This window comes from Rhopilema esculentum, chromosome 8 (genome assembly GCF_057945365.1).
Source record: "Rhopilema esculentum isolate cy_ngs chromosome 8, ASM5794536v1, whole genome shotgun sequence".
In the NCBI taxonomy this organism is placed as follows: domain Eukaryota; kingdom Metazoa; phylum Cnidaria; class Scyphozoa; order Rhizostomeae; family Rhizostomatidae; genus Rhopilema; species Rhopilema esculentum.
In genome coordinates, this window is record NC_142822.1 from 10,047,790 (window position 1) to 10,069,352 (window position 21,563).

General features: G+C 36.1%; 2 protein-coding genes across 7 annotated transcripts in view; both read right to left on the reverse strand.

Annotated features, from left to right (window-relative positions):
* Positions 1–12,733, reverse strand: part of LOC135694660 (receptor-type tyrosine-protein phosphatase S) — a 43,925-nt gene extending 31,192 nt beyond the window's left edge. Inside the window, exons 1-9 of the mRNA XM_089109596.1 lie at positions 12,580–12,733; positions 8,810–9,132; positions 8,094–8,241; positions 6,902–7,206; positions 6,466–6,607; positions 5,810–6,132; positions 5,491–5,635; positions 3,270–3,568; positions 3,010–3,154 (exon numbers count right to left, since the gene is read on the reverse strand). Of these exons, the coding sequence (XP_088965722.1) occupies positions 3,010–3,154; positions 3,270–3,568; positions 5,491–5,635; positions 5,810–6,132; positions 6,466–6,607; positions 6,902–7,206; positions 8,094–8,241; positions 8,810–9,132; positions 12,580–12,655 (1,906 nt within the window). The 5' untranslated portion in view covers positions 12,656–12,733. The remainder of the gene's footprint in view (positions 1–3,009; positions 3,155–3,269; positions 3,569–5,490; positions 5,636–5,809; positions 6,133–6,465; positions 6,608–6,901; positions 7,207–8,093; positions 8,242–8,809; positions 9,133–12,579) is intronic.
* A 115-nt stretch (positions 12,734–12,848) lies between these two features.
* LOC135694669 (galanin receptor 2a-like) lies at positions 12,849–21,546 on the reverse strand. Of its 6 annotated transcripts, XM_089109599.1 has the most exons (4): positions 17,542–18,697; positions 17,083–17,115; positions 16,562–16,775; positions 12,849–16,025 (listed from the first exon to the last, which is right to left on the reverse strand). In XM_089109599.1, the coding sequence occupies exons 1-4, from the start codon at positions 17,546–17,548 to the stop codon at positions 15,398–15,400; spliced, it is 882 nt and encodes a 293-aa protein (XP_088965725.1). In that variant the 5' UTR covers positions 17,549–18,697; the 3' UTR covers positions 12,849–15,397. The 6 variants fall into 6 exon arrangements, with proteins under 6 accessions (XP_088965725.1, XP_088965728.1, XP_088965727.1 ...); XM_089109602.1 differs by lacking the exons at positions 17,083–17,115; positions 17,542–18,697 and adding an exon at positions 20,184–21,546; XM_089109601.1 differs by lacking the exons at positions 17,083–17,115; positions 17,542–18,697 and adding an exon at positions 20,151–21,546.
* Between the last annotated feature and the right edge of the window lie 17 nt (positions 21,547–21,563).

A 21,563-nucleotide genomic window follows, 5' to 3' on the forward strand; every position in this document is an offset into this window, starting at 1 on the left:
GGACTTTCTTTTATTGCTTTCTGGTGATATAGAAACAAATCCTGGCCCTCAAATCTACAAGTGTCTGAAGTTTTTTCATTGGAACTTGAATAGTATTTGTGCTAGAGGTAACGTTAAAATTCCACTAATCGAGGCCTATGGTTCAATTTACAAAAATGATATAATTGCGATCTCAGAATCCATGTTAGACTCTACTATTGATAATAAAGAAATCTGTATTGAGGGCTATAGTAAAGAAATTTATCGTAATGATCACCCAAGCAATACCAAAACTGGGGGAGTGTGCTTGTATTTTCGAGAGAGTTTGCCAATCAAACGCAGAACTGATCTCGAATTACTGCAAGAAATGATCGTTGCTGAAATAACTTTAGCGCGAAAGAAAATATTCTTCATTACTATATACCGTAGTCCTAGCCAAAACAGTGATCAATTTGAGGAGTTTATCAATCAACTGCAGGTGACTCTCGATCAGCTTCGAAGAGAAAGATATCATTCTCTGGTCTTGACTGGAGATTTTAATTGTAGGTCATCTCAGTGGTGGGACAATGATGTTGAAAACCCCGAGGGAACTGCTTTGGATGAGCTGATGGAAATGAATAACCTTTACCAGTTGATCGATGAACTCACCAATATTCGAGGCGAAGGAAGGTCCTGTATTGACCTCATTATAACCGACCAACCCAACATGTTTGTGGAATCCGGGGTTCATCCTTCCTTAGATGAACACTGCCAGCATCAACTGATTTATGGTAAACTTAATTATTCTTTACCCTCTCCACCTCCATACAAAAGAACGATCTGGGATTACTCAAAAGCCGACACCAGCAAAATCAGAGATTTACTTAACTGCGTTGCCTGGAATTCGCGATTTAATGGCCTAGGGTCCGAAGAAATGTCGGAGGTTTTCACCAGTGCCCTGCTTTCTATTCTTTCGTCGTGTATACCTAACAAAGTCATAAAATGTAATGATAAAGATCAACCATGGATAACACCGGAGCTAAAATCTGCGATCAAGCTTAAACACAGATTGTACATTATTCCAGTGCACAAAAAAGAAAGCAGGCAAAACAAAAAAAACTATCGACCCATCTCACTGTTGCCAATTTTCGGAAAAGTCTTTGAAAAAATATTATTTGATGGAATATACGGACATCTTAACGAAAATGGACTTATAACTTCAAGACAGTCTGGCTTTCGACCAGGTGACTCGACAATTAATCAGTTACTATCTATAACTCACAAGATCTACAGTGCGTTTGAAGAAATTCCCAGCCATGAAACTAGAGCTGTCTTTCTTGACTTGTCGAAGGCATTTGATAGGGTCTGGCATGAGAGTCTACTATACAAATTGCAATGCAGTGGCATAGATGGAAACCTTCTCTCGTTGATTCGGAATTATTTGGCAAATCGAAAACAGCGTGTAGTGCTGAATGGCAAAAGCTCACAATGGACATCAATATCTGCAGGAGTGCCACAAGGCTCAGTATTAGGACCCTTGTTTTTTCTAGTGTACATAAATGACCTTGTTGATAATGTTCATTGCGATGTGAGAATGTTTGCGGATGACACATCTCTTTTTTCTGTTGTAAACGAAGTCAATAGAACTGCAGAGGACTTAAATAGGGACCTTGAAACGGTGCGTTTGTGGGCATGGCAATGGAAAATGCAGTTCAATGCGGATAAAACTGAAGAAATTATTTTTTCTTGCAAGAGACGTAAGCCCTCCCATCCTCCCCTGTCTTTGGGATCCAACGAGATAAATACAAAATCTGAGCACAAACACCTGGGACTAACTCTTGACTCTAAATTAAATTTTGAAAGCCATATTCGAGAAGCTAGTTTAAAAGCAAGAAGGGGTATCGGTATGATAAAATACCTTTCCAAATATGTTTCTAGGAATGTGCTCGATCAGATATATAAGCTCTATGTGAGGCCCCACCTAGATTATGGAGACATCATATATCATAGATATGATCCTGAAATGCAATCTGCTTTCACACAAAGACTGGAGCATATTCAATATTCAGCTGCCCTTGCAGTCACTGGAGCATGGAGAGGTACGAGTAGACAAAGACTCTACGAGGAATTAGGTTGGGAAAACTTGTATCAGAGAAGATGGTATCGACGTTTGTGTCATTTTTTCAACGTGAAAAAGTCACAATCCCCTCATTACTTGTTTGCGGAAATTCCAGATGAACGCGAACTTACCTACAATCTCAGAGCAACACGCGCTTACAACCAAAATTTTGGGCGAACTTTCCGTTTTTCGAATACGTATTTTCAAAATACTCTTTTGGAATGGAATCTGCTTTGTGATGATATAAAACATTCTGTAAGCATTGCTGAATTCAAACGTAAACTTCTTGCAATCATTCGACCATTAGGAAACTCTACATATAACATTCATGACATTGACGGTGTTAGATCTTTAACAAAACTTCGATTGAATTTTAGTGCATTAAACGAACATAGATTCCGGCATAACTTTGACTGCCTAAACCCGATTTGTAGTTGTGGAACTGGAAAAGAGGACAATGAACACTATCTCCTGCACTGCCCACAGTTTGATTTGATGCGTACAGATCTCTTTGGTCAGCTTTCAGAAATCCCTGCCCTTGACATTAATGATATGGATGCAGCAGCCTTGTGCGATCTCCTTTTATATGGCAGTTCACGATTGAATATAATTAGCAATAGGATGATCATGGATGCCACTATATCATACATTAAGAATACTCAACGCTTTAAGTGAAACCCCAAACAGCAGTTACCCCCCCCCCTTTTTAGTTTTGTTGTATATATTCTTTGTAAGGGATTGTTTATTGTAAGTGTCGCTCGTAGTGGGAACACGATGACCTTGGGTCTTTTCCCGCTATGAGGGGCACAGTTGAATGTAAATATTAGAGTTGTAGTTGTTTTAAGTTGATAAAAAAAAAAAAAAGCCACAACAGATAACCTAAAATGAGCACAACAGACGAAACCAATTAATCTTTGGTTATGTTACAATACCTGAATCTGGGCAACCATAGGCATTCATCCTCAAACAAATCGCAGTTTTCCAGGTCAACGGAACTATTCTTAGATACCGTATTTTTAAACTAGATGATAACCAATGATAAACAATCCCCTCACGTGATTTGCAACCAGTGAAAGTCTGGAAAATGAAACAGATTGAATATATTCACATACCATCAAAAAACTTCTTCACATAAAATTGGAATAATTTGCAGGAAAGATTTAGGATATATAAATTGCGCTTAAAATTATACCTTATCGCTCCCCCCTTCCTGGTAGGTCGACAGGGATAACACGTCATTCCCATATTGAACTTTGAAAGTTTCAATCCATTTTTCCGATAATGGATCTCCTTGCATTGCAAATCCACTGATCACCTTTGCCATGCCAAAATCATATTGAAAGAACTGGTTCGTATCAGATGTCGTTGCACACCATGAGTTAGGAGTGTTTAGTTTGCTTCGCTTATCAGGTACTATTCCACTTGAAGCACTCACGGTCGGGTTATTCGTGTTTGGCTCCCCAAATTCCATGCCAAAACTGGAACTGCAAACTGTAACAAAAATTGATTTTCAATGAATCAGTGGCCAAATTCAAATATCCTATGGCAGGTATTGCAAACGTCAATTTTTTTCGAGGTTTAAAAAAGCAATGACTTAGGGAAGTCTTTACCGCTGCAAAAACAGTAAAGTTAATAAGCAGCAGAACTAAAAAATTGCAGGCATTCTCGCTTGAATCAAGTCCCTCCAAATAAAAATTACTTGATTTATGGCGAAATGTAAGTCGATCGATCCATAAAGAAGATTTATTTCATTGCAAAAAGTCCAATATTAAAGTCAAGTTTGTTTTAGAAAAATGAGAATACAGGCCCAGCACCACTATTTTTGCCACCTTTCATCGAATTCGTTAACTTTAAAAGCAATGCCTTGTTGATACTGTTTTTAAGTATGCATATATACAATACATTTAAATTACATCACATTACATACCTTAAAAACAGGAAAAATACATTTAATTGAGATAAAAAGATTAAGATGGGAAAGAAAAAAGAGGAATATGAGAAAGATGATACAGTACTACTTAAATAATTCCTATAGATATACCAAAGATAACCAAATTCAAGGCAAAGATAACCCGATATTTTATTTTGACACCTCATTCTTAGTTCAAACTGCAATTTCATTTGTAAGCGCGTGACTGATGTACCTCTCCAAACTATTGACGCAGTACATCTGTTTCTTGATTCATGAACCAAATTAATACATTTTGTTTATCTAACGATTTTGTTGCTGTGAACTCGGAATTAGAAAATGATGATTTTAACATTAAAAGACATTTAAAGACATTTAACGGGTGCATCAAAAGAAAATGATTACACAAAGACGCCTTTGTGTGTAGAGCAGGGCGGTTCTAAAGCCTAACTCCGTCAGAGACATTTTGAGCGCGCGCTCGAATCGCTCGAGCCTATGCATGCGTACATTGGAAATGATCACGGTCGCTGCAATCAGTTTCATGTTCGCTCGCGCGCGTTTGAGAGTAGGTCTCGCTCCTACTCCAAGGCGCTCACGCAAGAGCTCAGCCAATGAAATCTAGGGATTGAACGCTTCGAGCGCGCAGTCAAAAATTTCTCTGACGAGATTAGGCTTAAGTTGCCATTTCGAGTTTCACGCGCAATGCGATGATCAAGCAAGTATTAAACTAAATTTATAGAAGAAATTGGGCCAATGGGTGGCTGTTAGGCCCCTCTAATTCCATTGGTGCAGTCCCATCTGTATTAGTTCTTATACAACATTACAGACAAAATCATCCTCAATTTAGCTTAAAACAAGAAATTAATTAATCTATTCGGAAAATGCTGAAACTTGAATATTATAGAGTTGACGCCGATTTAAAGTTTGGGAAATTTTGAGAGATTTGACCGGAAAAACGGATGAAAATTTTCACTCAGTCAGTTGCTTATCACCGTCAAATCTCTTATAAAGTTTGACTGAATGTCATTCTAAAATTCAATATCGCGAGTGCTAGCATCATGGAAACGTCCTATTATAAAACTCTCTTCTAAAACATTTTATGTTTAGAACTTTCTAAACTTTCTTGAATAAAATTGTAATCCTTAATTCAAATCTAAAGTCACAAATTAAGTACAAAAATTTTTCAAAACAAGGTTGTGAGTTGAATTTGTGTTTTTCTAGCCTATAACAAGATAGAAAATGCTGCCATCTTGATTTTGCTTGAAACTGCTCTCTTAATGTTCTTGGAAAAGCTTTAAAAGCTAACAACACAAAGGAGATCACGAAAACCAACGACGCAGTCGTATTATGCATCTGTTTTTTTATCCCAACAATTCGCCAAAACTCAACTGTAGCCCAAGCTGAACATGTTCTGTTGAATTTTTCAAATAACTTTTATGCACAAATCAACACTCATATTCAGCATAAATAACTGTGCGTAGAATGCTAAAGATTGAATACTCACTTGGAGGTCGGCCGTAAACCTCAAGAGTCAACGTATTATCCCATAATACAGGGCTGTTTTTAATGAATTGAATGTATCTTGCTGATACTGGCTTCTCAAACAGGTTGAACTTGACACCAGCATTGTTTGTGTTTCCAATGAAAACCTTCAAGATGACAAGTTATGATGATTATAAAAGCAAATGCAAAGGAGATATAAGAACGAATAAAATCGCATTATTACTGAGCATGTCATGACGATAATCTACTAGTCATACCAAGAAATCATTACGTTGTTTGTTTCGTAACACAAATATCACGAAAGCAGAGAGGAAGCTTACTTTCTCATTTGAGCTAGATTCTTCTTTGATCGTGATATTTCTTGAACCCCGAGTATACTGCAATTTGAAGTCAGGGAAATAGTTTTTGCCGAACGTTCTATCACCCTGTGTAGCAATTGCAGTTACCAGCATAACTCGGCCTAAATCAACTTTGAACCAGAGAAACGATCTTTCATTATGGCTGCATCCCCAGGGTCTGTCATTGTTCAAGCGACCATCCTTTGCCTTGTATCTACCATTGTTGAGAAAATCTGTAGTCGCATAAGCGGAGAATCTGTTGTCTGGCAAAGCCCTGTTTTCAGCACCGAATTCATATACGGAATCTGAAGATTAAGTAAATGGATAATGTTAGTATCATTAGTATTTGGTGTCCCACAGAAAATGCGAAGTGTTTGTAAAGGGTTTGTTGGTGATGCCCTATCAACATCTTTATTAGATCAGATTCACTAATCTTCAAGTTTTCATACCGTCCAAACAGTTATTATTTCTAGCCATAGTGTATATCATTTATGTTAGTCAATTAACATTAATATTTTTGATGAAATTGTCAAAATTCTTGTCAGCATTTCCTGAAAAAGACTTTTTCATGTTAGAGAATGCACAGTATTTTATCATCAGCAAGAATAACACGTAGAAATTTAAGGATGAGTTGTTACCTAAGTTGCAGCCAAGAATCTCAATTCGCATACAGACAACTGAATTGTACGTGTTTGGTTTTATTTTCACGTATCTCGTTTGCAGCCGCACACGGAACCAGTTCACAACAATCGTGTTCTGATCAGAGTTTCCAATGAAAAGCTAAAAAAGAGTTGGTAGAAAGTATGAAGACATGATCGCATTAAGCTTCGACCAAGACAATCTTTTGTGGCTAATGAAGATAAAGGGCCATGATGCTAACTACAAATTCCTAATCCTCGACGTTGGGTAAATTTGCAATTGCTTTCAATTTCCACACTATGTTACTACGAATGCTCAAGCTTGTTTCAAGTGCTGCTAGGAGCACTAGTAAAGTTAGAATTTCCGTAGTGCTTACAAAAGCAAATCAAAACCATAATCAAAAGGTCTCCGAAACTAAATCATGTTTTAACTCACCTTATTCCCAGTATTTTCTTGATAGGTGACAAGAGAGCTGAGTGTTGTACCATAGTCAATATAAAAAGATTTAACCCAAGATGCAGAGCTTGGGCTACCTTGAATTGCAATTCCACTGACAGTAACGATTTTCCCAAAATCTACTTGCAGAAACTGGCTAGTGGTTCCCGAGGCACACCAAGCGGCAGATGGATTGTTTAAACGACCTGATGCCGCTCCTTGTCCAGAGGATTGGGACGATGAAGTCATTGCAAAGCCTGAAGGAAGCGCACTGCCATGCTCGATGCCAAGGCCCTGTCCACAGACTGCAAAATGGAATACCACATCTCATTTCTATGGGCTAGAGGTACAAGCCAGCAACAAAGCGTAAAAATGTTTTTTCTCGTAAATGCTGACGCGATTTGCCTTCAAGCGAAAAACGCATCGATCCGTCCAAACAGAAATGAAATGAAAAGATTTGAGATTGATTTATAGACATCAGTAGTAGCAATCTACCGTGATATGCCACCTTCTTTTGTGAGCATAGAGATCGCAATCGACTATAACAGATTTCATGGCTAAAGAAGTGGCACAGTTGGCATGTCGCTCTTGGGAGGGGGCTGAATAATTCACAAATTGTAATAAAGCAGCAAATGTTTCAAGTCTTTCTGAAAAATCTAGTGCTTTAGGGGGGGGGGGGCGGTATAGACTTTATGCTGAAGCCACTTTTTCCTGGGCTAGAGGACTAAAAAGGTGAAAGGCGAAAATAAGATTAAAGTCAAAACGGATAGTTAAAAAAGACTGCAGGAGATTGTGATATAGAGTTTAGGCTTGATATATGTGTCGCAATTAAGTCACGATGAATCTAATGACAGTAAAAAACTTCATCAAACGAGTCTAGAATGATCTAATAAACAACAGAGAGCAATGCCAATTTTTCTGAATAATACTGGGAATGTGAGAAGAGTAGGACATTTCTGGTGATGAGGTATGTAGCTTTTGTTTGTCAGTTCAGGTCTAGGCCTCAAGATTGGCGAGATAAGGATGTATGTAAAAGCGAACAAGGATGCGCAGCGAGAATTAAAATTGATAGTTATTTAACAAATAGGACGAAATCATAGTAAGGTCGCATCTTAATAGGTGCAGAGTCATATTTCATTTTCTTTTTTCGGCGCTTCTAAAATGGGACGTACAAATCAAACCAAATACTTACCATAGAGGCATCCATAGAGTTCGAATCTAGCACACAAATAAGCACCATTTGAGTCTGTAGGTCTAAATTCAAGATATCGTGCAGAAAAGGGTCGATTAGGAAACATCATATCTATTTTCTGGTTAGGACCAGTAGCTCCTGTAAATTTCTATGAGAGAAAAACATTATGTAACATGTGTTAAAGTAAATGTAGTCAATCAGAAGAAACAATACAACGCAAAGTTGTTGGAAATATTAATTTGGAGCTAAACTCCAAAAAGTAATGTGCAAAAATTAATAATAATATACTCTCATAGAAGATTGTTTTTGCAGAATCGAGTTACTGAATATATGCTTAAATAATAATAAACTGAGTTAGCTATCGCCAAAGTTGAAAATGGAAAGAATATCAACACAAAAACAACCAAATTCTTTACTAATAAATTGAATGACAGGCTATAATGGTATTGTTGATTTTGACAACTCTTTGTTAGTGAGGTTGACATGCAAATACTGGAATATCTTTCAGTGAGCTTAAGATGATAAAAAATATTTTATTGAACTAAAGATACTAATATTTAAATAGTTAGCAACTATCAGATACGTTGCATTAGAAATTTGAGAAAAAAGAAAAGTTCTGGCAAATAACAAAACTTTTGATAAAACAATAATAGAACTGAATTAGAAGTCACTCTGGAACAACAAAAAAGATACCATAAGACTTTCAGAAGACTTACCATTGGATCATTGAATGTGGTTGTTGTCACATACACATAGTTCGTCAGATCAACACTGTACCTGAGAGTGAACTCTTTTATGTAACTTGATGCACCTGCAGGGTCTCCTTGGATGGTGATACCTGTTATGCTAAATGTATGCTTCAAATCCACTTTCACCCACTGTCCATTTCTTGATTGACTTTGATCAGCACACCAACAATCTGTGTTGTCAAGGCGAGCATGATAGCCTCTGCGTGGTTCGTAGTTTGGGATGGAGGATGATGCCGTTATTTGATCATTTGCAATAATTCTAGTCTTCATTCCCAGGGGCTGGCTGCAAACTGGAAAATGATCAAACCATGAAGGTAACTGAATTAAGATTACAATACAAAATTTTGACAAACAAAAACTTACTGTAAAAAACGATAAATCACTGCAATAAAATATTATTAAGATACTACAAAGATGAAAAAATTATATGTAATTATACTCAATGTCAAGTAGAACCCGAATAAAAGAAGGTAATTGTGAAAAATACAAACAACTTAAAATGGTTGTTGTTTTTTTTAAAATGGTTAAAATTTGGGAAGACATACTTGAGGTAGATGAATCAAAACTAGAAGCTTCTCTTGTGTTGAGATGGACGAGGCCACAAGTGCAACTGATCGGTGCAACTTTCTTTAGAATATTTGAAAAGTTAGTAGAATTTTTGTCGGGAAGACGATTTCATGAAATCCAGCTTCTTTTTAGATTTAAAAGGAATGCCAAGATGGACAGAGGGATCTAAAATGACAACTAGTTCTGCTTTATACGCGACAACATGGCATTTTGAAGACCATGGCGAAAATGTATCAGTTGTTTTTATCTGCTGTTCAGTCTGTTTGCAATAATAAAATAATTTTCAATAAAATTAGGAGGATTGCTTTAGTAAAATGAGCTTAAAATAGTGCATTTTTCAGGGAAGTAGAAGCATAAATGTTCGTACACTTTCCAGTCCTTCGGTGGCAACCATCGACAGGGGATTCCCACGACACTCCAGCAAAGTGCATGACCTTAGTTTTTGTTCTTGCTTTGGGAACTTTGAGCCGTATCTAAATATTTCAAGCCTTGGATACATTTTTTTAACACAATAGAAATCAATGGAGATTTTCGAAACCGCATGTTGTTAATGAACTTGATAAAAAGAACCTCGACGAATAAAAAATGCATATGGCTGAAACAGTCGACAACTTCTTGTTAAAAGTCAGATAATTAGACAAATCTGGTATTCAAACTGACGAGATTGACAAATTTGAGTATTAGACAATTCCATCAGAAGACATATCCATTAAATATACACTACCATTTTTAACCTGGGTTAACGCTAACCTGGGTTGAACCCAGGTTGAACCCGTTTTAGTTTACACTACATTTGCAACAAAGTATAGTGTAAAAGCAAAGCTGGGTTGAACCCAGGTTAGATTCGTCACGCATGCGCTTCGTTGTGAAGAACGCTCACTGGTACATGAATCTAGCTGTTTCTGGATGTCTTCGTCCGACCACATTTCGATGAACAACATGACTTTATCGTCGCCCCATAGTTTACCTCTTTCAGCCCTTGTTTCATTCATTTTCAAGATATGCTGCTGAAAATTGAAGGGCCTTTTTGCACGGGCGTTCCAAGACGAATTTGTCTTGACTTTGTGTTTGGCGCCTTTCATGGCTCAAAAAGTGCATGCACGAATTAGATCGTTAACCTGGGTTCAACCGAGGTTTGCGTTAAGATTGCATTTCGAAGTTTTCAACCTAGGGTCAACCTAGTTTCAACCTACCTCCAGAGTGGGGTTGGCTTAACCCAGGTTCAACCCGGGTTAGCTGCGTTTATACTACAAAATCTCTAACACAGGTTAACGTTAACCCAGGTTCAACCCAGGTTAAAAGTTGTAGTATAAACAGGGCTATATACGTTTCAATTCTATTAAGAGTCATCTTTAGTATATAATAAAAGGCGAAAAAAGAAACTACAAATACATCGGTCAAGGAAAGGGGATCTTAAACCATGAGATAAAGCAGTACGCCAGAGGAGCAATCAGGACAAGAGAGAAGTAACAAAGAATGGTAAACAACCTAAAAGGATAAACAAGGAATAAAGGCACACTAAAGAAAACAATGCGGTAAAAGAAAGTTTGAACAAAATCATAGGAATGGAGGACTGTTAAGCGAAGGTCTGCGACGATGTATGAGTAGGCTTTCATTAAAAAGTAGATCAAAGGAGATATTTGTTTTGAAGACAATAAAAAAATCTTCAACATATGCTACATGCACGAATGGAGGAAGGGCTGGGGGTTTTAACAAAAATAGAAATCAAGTGATCAATGACGATATTTTCTACGGCCATCAATATTATTTACTTTTTTTCTGAAAAATCACTCAAACCATCTTGCTAGGCATTGTTGTAAGAGAATAAAGTTCTAAAGAATAAACTCTATTATACATGCATATAACGAGTTATTGCTATTAAAAGTTTGCATGACGTCATCAAAATGGTGGTTCTGCAGTTTTCAAGAACGTGGAATACAAAGGCTGATGGTCGTAATTTAGCTTGTTTTACTTCGATTTTGCATTTTTTGGCCCTCGTGTTATGCTTCTGGTGAACAAGATATTCATTGCAAAAATGAATTCTTGTTCATCACACATAACGTTCCTGTTGCTTTCTGTACGTTGGTTTTTTCACTGAAATGTCCTTAAGCCTAGCCTGCGCTGCAGACAAAAAACATTCACGAAGCCTATAACATTTATGTTTTTTCTCAGTGCATCAAACTTAGTGGATGTCCGAAGATTTATGCTGTTATCACAGTCAGTAAGATGCAGGTCATAAGGGCACAACTTATAACAAGATTACTGTTTGGACACAGCGTGAAACTTTACACAACAGAAACGTTTTTGGGCCCTTTAACCATATAATAATCAGACATACAGATCATATGACCGCATTCAAATACTTCCGCTACTTTCACGGAATATTGTGGACACTTTCAGCCTGAAATTTTGTTGGAAAAAAGAAGCTTTATCATTCACTAAGGAATTTTCTTAACGTTTGCTGTTAAAATAGTGTGCAAGAGCAAGTAAGACAACTTGGAAAGTAAGACAGACACCGGGGAAAGTTGAGAAAAACAGGGTAGCGCTATAAACGATTAAAGGAGGATTGATGATGGTCCATTTCTTAATTCTTTACGTTTTTTTGCAGAAGTGAAGTCTATAGGCCCCTATAGCCCCTCTTTGCTCTAAAGTCCCTGTAATGGCGGTTTTGTTATTCATTAGCTGATTTTTATTGCCATTTTTAATTTAGAGAACCAAAGAGGCGGACATGAACAATCCGGAGAGGTACAAAATTTTGCTTGATGTCATATTTCTTGGAGAGCATTCTCTGACCCCAGGTGACCTGTGATTTGTTGAAGCAGTCAACAATCTCCTCGACGTGTATGACACGAAGTTACTCGGATTATTTGAACCGGTTTTTTTACCTTCGCCACCAAAGATACTGAGAAACAAATCGAAAGATACTGCCAGCTTTCTTCTTCTATAACACAGCTCACGATAAGGAACTTACTGTATGTCCGGTCAAACAGATAACCACATTTTGGTTGATATTTCTATCCTCCCAATTAACAAAGTAATTGTCTGGCTGTACTGTTAGGACAATGATCATTTGGTTTATCGACTCTAGTTGCAAATAGGATTTGAAGACATTCTTATTTGCAGGCAATGATACAGTAACATTGGAGCTCAGTATATGAAGAAGTACTTACAATCTGTAACTGAATTGCCTCCCCAAAGTGAAACGGTGACCAAAAGAAAGGCGATTAAGACACTGGAACATGGCATATTTTGATGAAGGTAAGGTTACACTTCCACGGTCACAGAGAAGTCCCCGTGTGTTTTCCATCCACATCTAATTACGGAAGTCATTGGCAATTGGCTTGAGTTATTTCTCCACCGCAGTCTTTCTACGCAATGGCCAGTTACAACTACAGACTGTTAGTTTTTTCGTGCAGACCCTTTCTATGGAGAAAATGATAAATTATCAGATAACGTTTTTTCTGTAGTAATAAAGTTATATATTTGTTTTGCAGAAAATTTTCATGCTTTTGCAAGACATCAAGTGCTGATGTGTTTGATTGCCATTAACTAAGTGACATTTTAATATATAAACGGCGCAAAGGCATTGAAGGAGCACCAGTGCTTGGTAGGTAGTTCGTGATCCATCCCTGTCCCCCAAATACTGAAGAACACAATTTTATAGGAAACTTTTTTCCGTATTATTTGAAAAGCACTTTCAATTCTGTGATATAATATACCTAGTTTATTAAATTCACGTTGATAAAAGATTAGGTCTAGAGTTCATTTGTAAAAAGGCAGAGAAATTTGAATTGGGAAACTGAACTGGATTATACTGAACTGGTTCAAATGACATCTTCGACAATTTTAATTTTTTAGAGGAAGATATAATTATCATTTTTTTAGTAGCATTTACTGTTTTTTGAGAGAAAGCTCACTGCCTTGTTTAAATAGCAAAATCAAATGTAGCATTTGCAGATTGTTACGGTCTCTCAAAATATCGAGATAAATCTTTTTTATCACCAAACAAAAAGCTAGAAATAACTCTTTAAATTTAAACAGAGACAATCCTAACTATGTTTTACTGTTTAATTTATCCATACCACGAAGGTAAGTGCCACGAAAACTTGTTTTATTAACAGATAAAGGCAGCAAGAATGTAAATGCAAAATTGATGTAAATGGTCAGAGCAGCTAAGATTACAGAGATGCACAAAAACATGAAACAATTGACACGTAAAAAACATATAAACATGTAAAAAACAACAATTTTAGTTCTCGTTGGAAATCTTTATCATAGATTGAAATTCAAGTAATTTCAAAACTGTTGTTCAAGTTTAAAGTATTTGCTGCCAATGGAGCGATACCGAATTCATGCAAGCGTTTTTAGGAGAAAATATTTCCAAAATTGCAAAAAAATTTTATCAAGTTCAAGAAAAATACCAAGTCATCCAAAATGTCCCAGTGCTCGACTCCAGTTAGACAAAGCCTATGGTTTTACTTTTCTCTCGTGTACTTGGATTCAGAATTTCTAGCTTCATTCTCTAACTAACTGATATTAAATTATTTTCCTACCCTGACAAAGAACATTTTAATTCATAAAATAATAACAGCATACTTTGTAATTCATCCTGCACCAATAATTTTCGTAATATAACTTGTGCATTTAAGTTGTAGGCTTTAAGAAGCTTGTTTTCATACTTATCTATAATCTAATTTAAAATAATAAATTATGTCGAAGCTCCGTTCTATAATTTACTGTATATAAAAATCCAAATTAAATATCATCATAAAATGTTATACCAAACCAGGCTGGAGGATTAAAAAATCCTTCAATTAATTGTCAAATTCATCAATTCATTTTTTATTGTCTAACTGTGGCTTTTTGACAACCAGCAACAATATTTTCAGAACTACTTATTTTATCTTCTATTTGTAGCCAAATAAATTAGCATAATCAATCAATCATCTGAATTAGGAGGTGTCAAGCAGTAAATAATAAAAGGCAGTCCCATTTGCTTCCAGACCAGGCACAACTGTCTGCAAGGAAACTTTTTTGCAGTTATACGCAGCAACTAAGCAAAGCCAAATAGCTAACATTTTTTCATTGCAAATATATGCTCATTACTCCGTAATATACTTGTCTACAATATTGTATCATATAGTATCATATTATAATGACAGTTATCATATAAGATTATGCAGTTGCTCAACAAGAACTTCAAGTATTATTATCGTTTTTAAATTATTTCTAAAATGCCGATCCCAAACCTTAAATAAAATTTCATTATGCTTCCCAATTTTGCTACCAATACATCAATTACAAAGTTTTAGCTACTTGTATATCCAATAAACTCCTTTTATGGTGATATAGAGGTGAGATATGAGTGCTGAATTCAGCCAGCAGCACTAGTGTATTAACACAGGAAATCACATATCGCTAATACTGACGTTTAAGGTGTCTAGTTCAATCACAGTTCTTATAGGAAGATGGATTGGATTAACTTTACATAAAAATATTGATGAAGTTAATGAATAAACTTTGTTTAATTCTTGCAACGTAATTTGCGACTTCAATAACAAACTTTGGAGGAATGTACAAATCATTTAATGGTTTTCTGATATTAAAAGGAGGCGAAGACCCTATACAAAGAAGATAAATGAGCAATAAAACGTATGGTTTCTGTGGTATGGAATTTTGGGATTGTTGCAACAGCTACTTACAAATGCAGAAAAAACTGGAGAATTGAAAATACGGTAAGATTAAAGACAGCTAAGGAAACCTTGTTTATTTCTGGTGTCAACTTATAGTTCAAGGAATAGTCAGCTAAAGATTTGTTTTTATTTCAAGCTTATAATCACAGCCAGTAAATTTTGTCTCGTTAATATATATGATTAATTCATCACAAGAAAAACAGTCAGCTGACGATGCAACGTAAAAAGGTTGAAAAAGGACTGATAAATATGAAAGCAAAAGAAACCGAGTGTAATTACATATCACAGGTATTGATTAATCGTCTTGTATTTTTGACTCTTTTGAAGAAGAACTTCTGATCTCTGTACCTTTATGAAATGACAAGCTATTAGTTTGGCGTTGACAGAAGCAAGCTTCAAAAACGCCTTTGAAAAACCTCCTTATGTCTGGATGATTTCTTGCGTAGATTATTGGATTCACACATCCGTTGAAGACACTTAGATGTGTTAGCACACGCACCAAAAGAGAATAATCTCCACAGCGTACTCCTTCAAAATCGGACACCAAGAAATCAACTGCTCTGACCAACAGACTCATAACGATGGGCATCGTAAGAATACAATACAGCAGGACGATAACAAAAAACATCTTTGTGATCTTCCTTGCATCCTTGAATCTTTTGTTGGCTCCCGAGTTTGATGGTACGTTTCGTGCTGAGAGCGCAATGGCACATCTGATGTAGAAGACACACATGATAACCAATGGCATGATCCACCCTATGCAGCACCTCACCAGCTGAACGATTTGGGAACGGGTTGTCAGGGCTGCTGTCTGAAGTAAAAACAGTGGTGAAAAGAGAAACCCAAACAGCCAAACCAAGGAACAGGCAAGAAGTTTCTTTCCCTTTGTAATTCTTCTTGCTTGAAAAGGCTTCGCAATGGCCCTAGAAAATAAATTACGGTAAAACTCTTAGATTTCTCGCCAAAATCTGCCATTTGATAACAAAGCAACGCAAAATTCTCGCTATCTTCTTGAATCAATTACTTACAACACAAGCAGTCAAAGCAATCGGTACTCATTCACTAAACAATATTTTCAATACTTATCCAACAAACGATTTTATTTCGGGCACGATGTCAAAGTGAATTTTTCAAAAATTTTAGATTGTTCTTCTAGCAAACTACGAGCAAACTGCAGGGAGAGGATTTGAAATTGTTCCTCGTTGAAATGGGTAAATGTGAACAGATAATGGTTTTAGACAGTGACTACAGTTTTATATTTGCTTATTGATTTCGGAAAAAATGACAGGTCTGGTACCATCTATCTGAGCCGTAGGTGCCCACAACTCGAGGGCAACATCGTATTTTTCTTTCGGGATTCTATCAACAAAAATGTTTGCAAATGAGAAAATCTATACAATTAAAGCAGTGACTTATTGAGGTCATTGCAAGTTAAAGTGTATGTTGATATGCGACTCACCAGAATCGATCACAGGAAATAACAGCATGTGTGTATGTTGTGACTACCATGCTGCCATAAATGAAGATCTTTGATGCCGTGTAAACTGTGTGATGGATTTGTACACCAGACATTCGTAAAAAGAAAATAAACGGGAAGCTTATTGTGTAAATCAGGTCGGACAGAGCCAGAGACAGCACAAAGACATCGCCACCACGTTGAAACTTCTTATTTCCTACGAAAAAATAATAGTTCAATTTTTAGGATAGGATTTATAGGGGTGCAAGAATCTTTAAAGATATTCTGGGCAACGGTAAGCTTATAAGTGGGAGAGAGAAGGCACAGGATAACAGAAAAAATAGGAATTTTGGGCGGTACAGTTTCAGATGTGTTAAGTCAGATGTGTCAGATAATTAATAAAAAAATAACTTATTTGTTAAGTTCTCTAGTTATCTAATGTTGTGCAATTGATCGAGTGCAAATCCTGTATTTGAAGCTTTTAGATTAAACCAAGGTCTTTGGAGCAAATAGTGTTTTCATACCTAAAATGCAGCAAGTGACGGCATTCCCAAGGGCTGCAAATACAAATACAACAACCAAGTAAACTCGCATTATGATTTTCTCATTCTCGCCATATTGTGTCATCTGACACGAAACAGTTGCATTGATGTTGGAACTTGTGATCAAAGTCCCAGTCACATTCTTCTCCATTAAAAGAGAATTGTTAGAAAACGACATCCTTTCTTTTCTTATTTTCCTTCACCAAGATTGGAAATCAAAATTCAACTGGTCTTTACATTTTTATTTCACCTTTTATACTCTCTGACCAGAAAAACAATACGCAAATCCACCTTACAAAGAATCAATTAACTAACTGTTGAAACTGTCTTTATGTAAAGAAAAGATAGCTTAAATTAATTGATCACCTGTTCTTTGGCTATAAGCACGCAAAACGAAATCTTCTCGGAAGATTCAAAGCGATGCAAAATGTTTACACTCACTTGTCATAACAACAACCACTTTCTTTATGTTTTATAAACTGAAAAAACAAAAACAAGGATAATATTAGCAAGCAGTATCAAAGAAAAATTGGAATTATTGAGATTGTGCCTAGAAACAAATAGACTTTGAAAGTACACACAATTTATGAGGGAAATTATAAAAGACTTTTATAAAAGATTTATGAGGGAAATTGTAAGTTGTATATGAAATTTAATAATGATTAACATTTAATAACTGCATTGTGCTAACTTTAATTTCATGCGACGCACATGTTTTTCCTGCCAAATGGCGTTTTACAACTGATTTGATTGGAATCTTGAGGCAGAAAAGTCTATTTTCACTGTATTAATAATGTCGACATTACAGAACTATATAAAATACATTTGCTTTTAGATTTCCCGAAACTCCTCTGACCACTGAGTATTTTTGTTATTTATCCGACAGTCTTGTTTCACAGGCCTAGTCTGTTAAATTGACTACAGTTCTTTCAAGTAAGTTCACCAGGACGAGAATGGAGCGCACTAGACCAGACTGTCTATTATTTTATATAGCGAGTCTGGTACCCAGGGTAAGGACCACCCAACTTCCCCTCATCCCCTCCTTCAACTATGGTGAGGGCCTTTTTGTGCGGCATGTGATGTACAATTTTTAATGAACATCTCAGAAAAAAGTATTGAAAAAACCATTTCCGGCATGTAACTTTTGGTAACCTGAAGACGTGTGTATCGGTTGGAATTCAAGACAAGCCAAGACAAGATGCCTCGGATAAACCACAGTTAGCGTTGAAATACCGTAAATCCTCGAATAAGCCCCCGGGGGCTTATTTGCAAAAATAAATGTTTTGGTGGGGGCTTATTCGAGGGTGGGGGGGCTGCTTATTTCAAAGTTTAGTATTTTCCTCAAAGATCGATATAAAAACGACATAATTTTCTCAATGAAATAAATTGAAAAATTACAAAAAGCATGAAGATCTAGGAAATATTATAATTTTTTATCATCACAAAAGTAGCTTTTTTGCATTTTGGTCTCCAGTCAAAGGAAGTGTTATCATAAAGCTATTGTCTTCTGGGGGGTTTCTTGAAATAGGATATCATTATACAATTATGCTTCTCTTGAATAAGCCCCCATGAAGATTTATCGAGGGAGGAGGGCTTATTTGCAAAAATTGTTTTTTAGTTGGGGGCTTATTCGAGGGGGGGCTTATTCGAGGGTGGGGGATTATTCGGGCGTGGGTGCTAATTCGAGGATTTACGGTAGTGCATCGATACGTGTAGAGAAAAAAGTTGTTTTTGTTTTCTCAAGAAAAATTTCTAATTATCGGTAGGTCAATGAAGTTTCAATACAAACAAAAGTATGGTTTCGCTCTGCTGAAACCCCGCATGCCGTGGCGAAATATTAGCCATTTATTTACATGTGTATATTGTTGTTTGTTCTCAGTTTGTTGCAGGGCTCTTTATTTGATAATCAATGAAGTTGTGCGTGTTGTGCATCGAAAATGAACAAAATTTGTTGCAATAAAATAACGACTTTGTACAAGATATGAATATTCGGTACGACGTTTTGAGCATAACTCTTGATCAAGATTTCCTTGATGCGATTATATCGACTTTTCAAGGCAAGAATTCCATCGATCGGAGTCCGTCGAGCAGTTTGCTATTGTGACTATTCCTTCATTCACACAAAGGAAGAGTTATTACTATCAAAGATTCCAGACTATTTCCAAAAGTTGATCCATAAAGGTTGATCACCAGTGGCGTAGTGTGACTTTTTCAACTGGATATTCTCTATCAAACAAAAGGGTGGGGTAGGGTGAGGCTCGGTGGGGCTTGGTGAAAACAGGAGGATAAAAGGAAGATTAAAAGGACTAGCTATCGACATTTTATCTATTTTCTTTTTGGTTCGGTTGGCAAGTACTGCACTGTCAGGGTGTTACTATGATGAAAACAACGATACTTTGCTGAAGAACGCAACGCAAATACATTCTTCGAACTCATAATTTCATCAAAAGTAATCCATATCAAAACATATCATTGAACTTCAGTAAAAATATACTGGTCGAAATATATCACAATAGTTGTTGTTGAATCGTCTGAAATTTGCACTGATGTAAAGAGGAAGTAACTGTAGACACCTACTCTTGATACCCTAATGCAAAAAAGGCTTTCGAAAGTTTCGAAATTATTCACATAGGGCATTATAGGAGTTATATATAGTTTGTGGTATGCAGTCTAGACTTTTTTCTTCATTGCCTAAACGTGACATTTTCAATACAAGTTAATGTCTGAGAGTATCGAAGGTAATGAGATGAGACTGCACAACAATGCAAATGAATGTGCTCGAATAATGCAAACAAAATAGGGCAACAATATAACTGAATGCACCAGGCAACTATAAGGATATTATTCAAGCCAATCTGCATTTATTATATTCTATCACATAATACAGAAGCATCCCTAACTGACAAGCAATAACAACATTGGCATTTCAAGGGCACAGATCTGAGTCAGTGTAGTATTATGCAGAAGCCTACCTTTCCTTTCCACTTTGCTGTTGGTAGATTAAGATTAGGGGTCAAATGAGAGAATGATTATGAAACACTAAGACGTACATTGCAATAGTTTTTGAAAGAAGTCGTATTTACTGTTTTCGATGAAGCTCCATCACTCCAACCGCTCCGACGTCCATTAGCTGTTTACATCGATTTCAAAGCGAGACTATTTTGAACCAATTTCTAGGCTGTACGCTCCATATTTCTCAGCGTGCAGGACCATTGTTTTAGCTGATTAACGGCAAATATTATTCATGGAAAAAGCATTTTGATTGGTTGATGTACCGTCTAGTGTATTCACTGCGTATTTATGACCGATCTCCATTCAACAGGAAGTCCTGTACGCTTTATAAAACATTATGCAGTCAAAGTCATAAATCTCAGATAGTAAACTCCCCCTATCAAATTAACTCTACCCTAGAACAGCTTGTTCTTGAAGAAAGAACCCAACAGAATTAGAGAACGAGAAATAAAATATGATTGTCGTTATATAATTGCAAAATACACACACTGAGAATACATGATTCAAGACAAATAGGGTTCTCGAAATTCAAAGCGAGAGCATGGAATCAACTGAAAAATTTTAGGCGAAAGAAAAAAACAGATTCATTCAACAATAAATAGAATTATCTAAAATATGGAAATGGAGGCATAAGGAAATTAGACAGGAATTAGAAGGAAATAGGAGAGAAATTAAACAATCGAAAAAATTGTACAATTGCTCAACAATAGAAATTTGTTGAAAAAGGCATTAAAATGGTGAATTCATTCAGCTTTGGCTGCAAACTGCACAAATAACATCATAAACCTGTTTTCGAAAATGATTGAGTCCTTTATCACAATATGAGATATATTTTAAGTAATCAAGGGGTAGTGTACACTGTTTTAATGTATTATCATGGAGTTTCACCCATAAGAAGTTTCTACCAAATTTTAGCGACTTTCCAAAATGTATTAGCTTTTTTTGAACGGATATAGACAGGTCAGTATTTTTGAAAACCTTTTCCGAAATTACAAGATGAGATAAATTGGATAAAATCAGAGAATACTAAAAATACCATATTATCATGGATTTTCACCCTGAAGACACCACTACCAAATATTACGAATTTTCTCAAATGTATATGCTTGTTTTTTAATTCAAATAGACTGATCAGAATTTTTGGAAAACTTCTTCCTAAATTATAATTATCAATGCAAGATTTAAAATTGGCTTTGAAACAAACAAAAATTTTACAGCATACTATGATACATTGCACGCTGTATACAATATATGACGGTGAACATTGTTCTAATGTATTGTCACAAATTTCGATTTGTAAGAAACTTGCACCCAATATTACTTATTCACCCAACTGTAAAGGCATGATTTTGAAACGAAATAGTCAGATAATTCTAATTATAATCTTTCCATCATTTTAATGTGAGATACATTTTAAAAATAGTGAACATTGTTCTAATCCCTTTTTAAGA

Bases quoted from the DNA above. Each gene is read 5' to 3' on its own strand.
- LOC135694669 (XM_065213496.2), bottom strand. From the start codon at position 17,278: ATGTCGTTTTCTAACAATTCTCTTTTAATGGAGAAGAATGTGACTGGG. The intron at 16,776-17,082 runs GTATGAAAACAC...ATTTTTTCGTAG, and splicing joins CGTCACTTGCTGCATTTTAG to GAAATAAGAAGTTTCAACGT. The intron at 16,026-16,561 runs GTGAGTCGCATA...TTTATTTTCTAG, and splicing joins ATTTCCTGTGATCGATTCTG to GGCCATTGCGAAGCCTTTTC.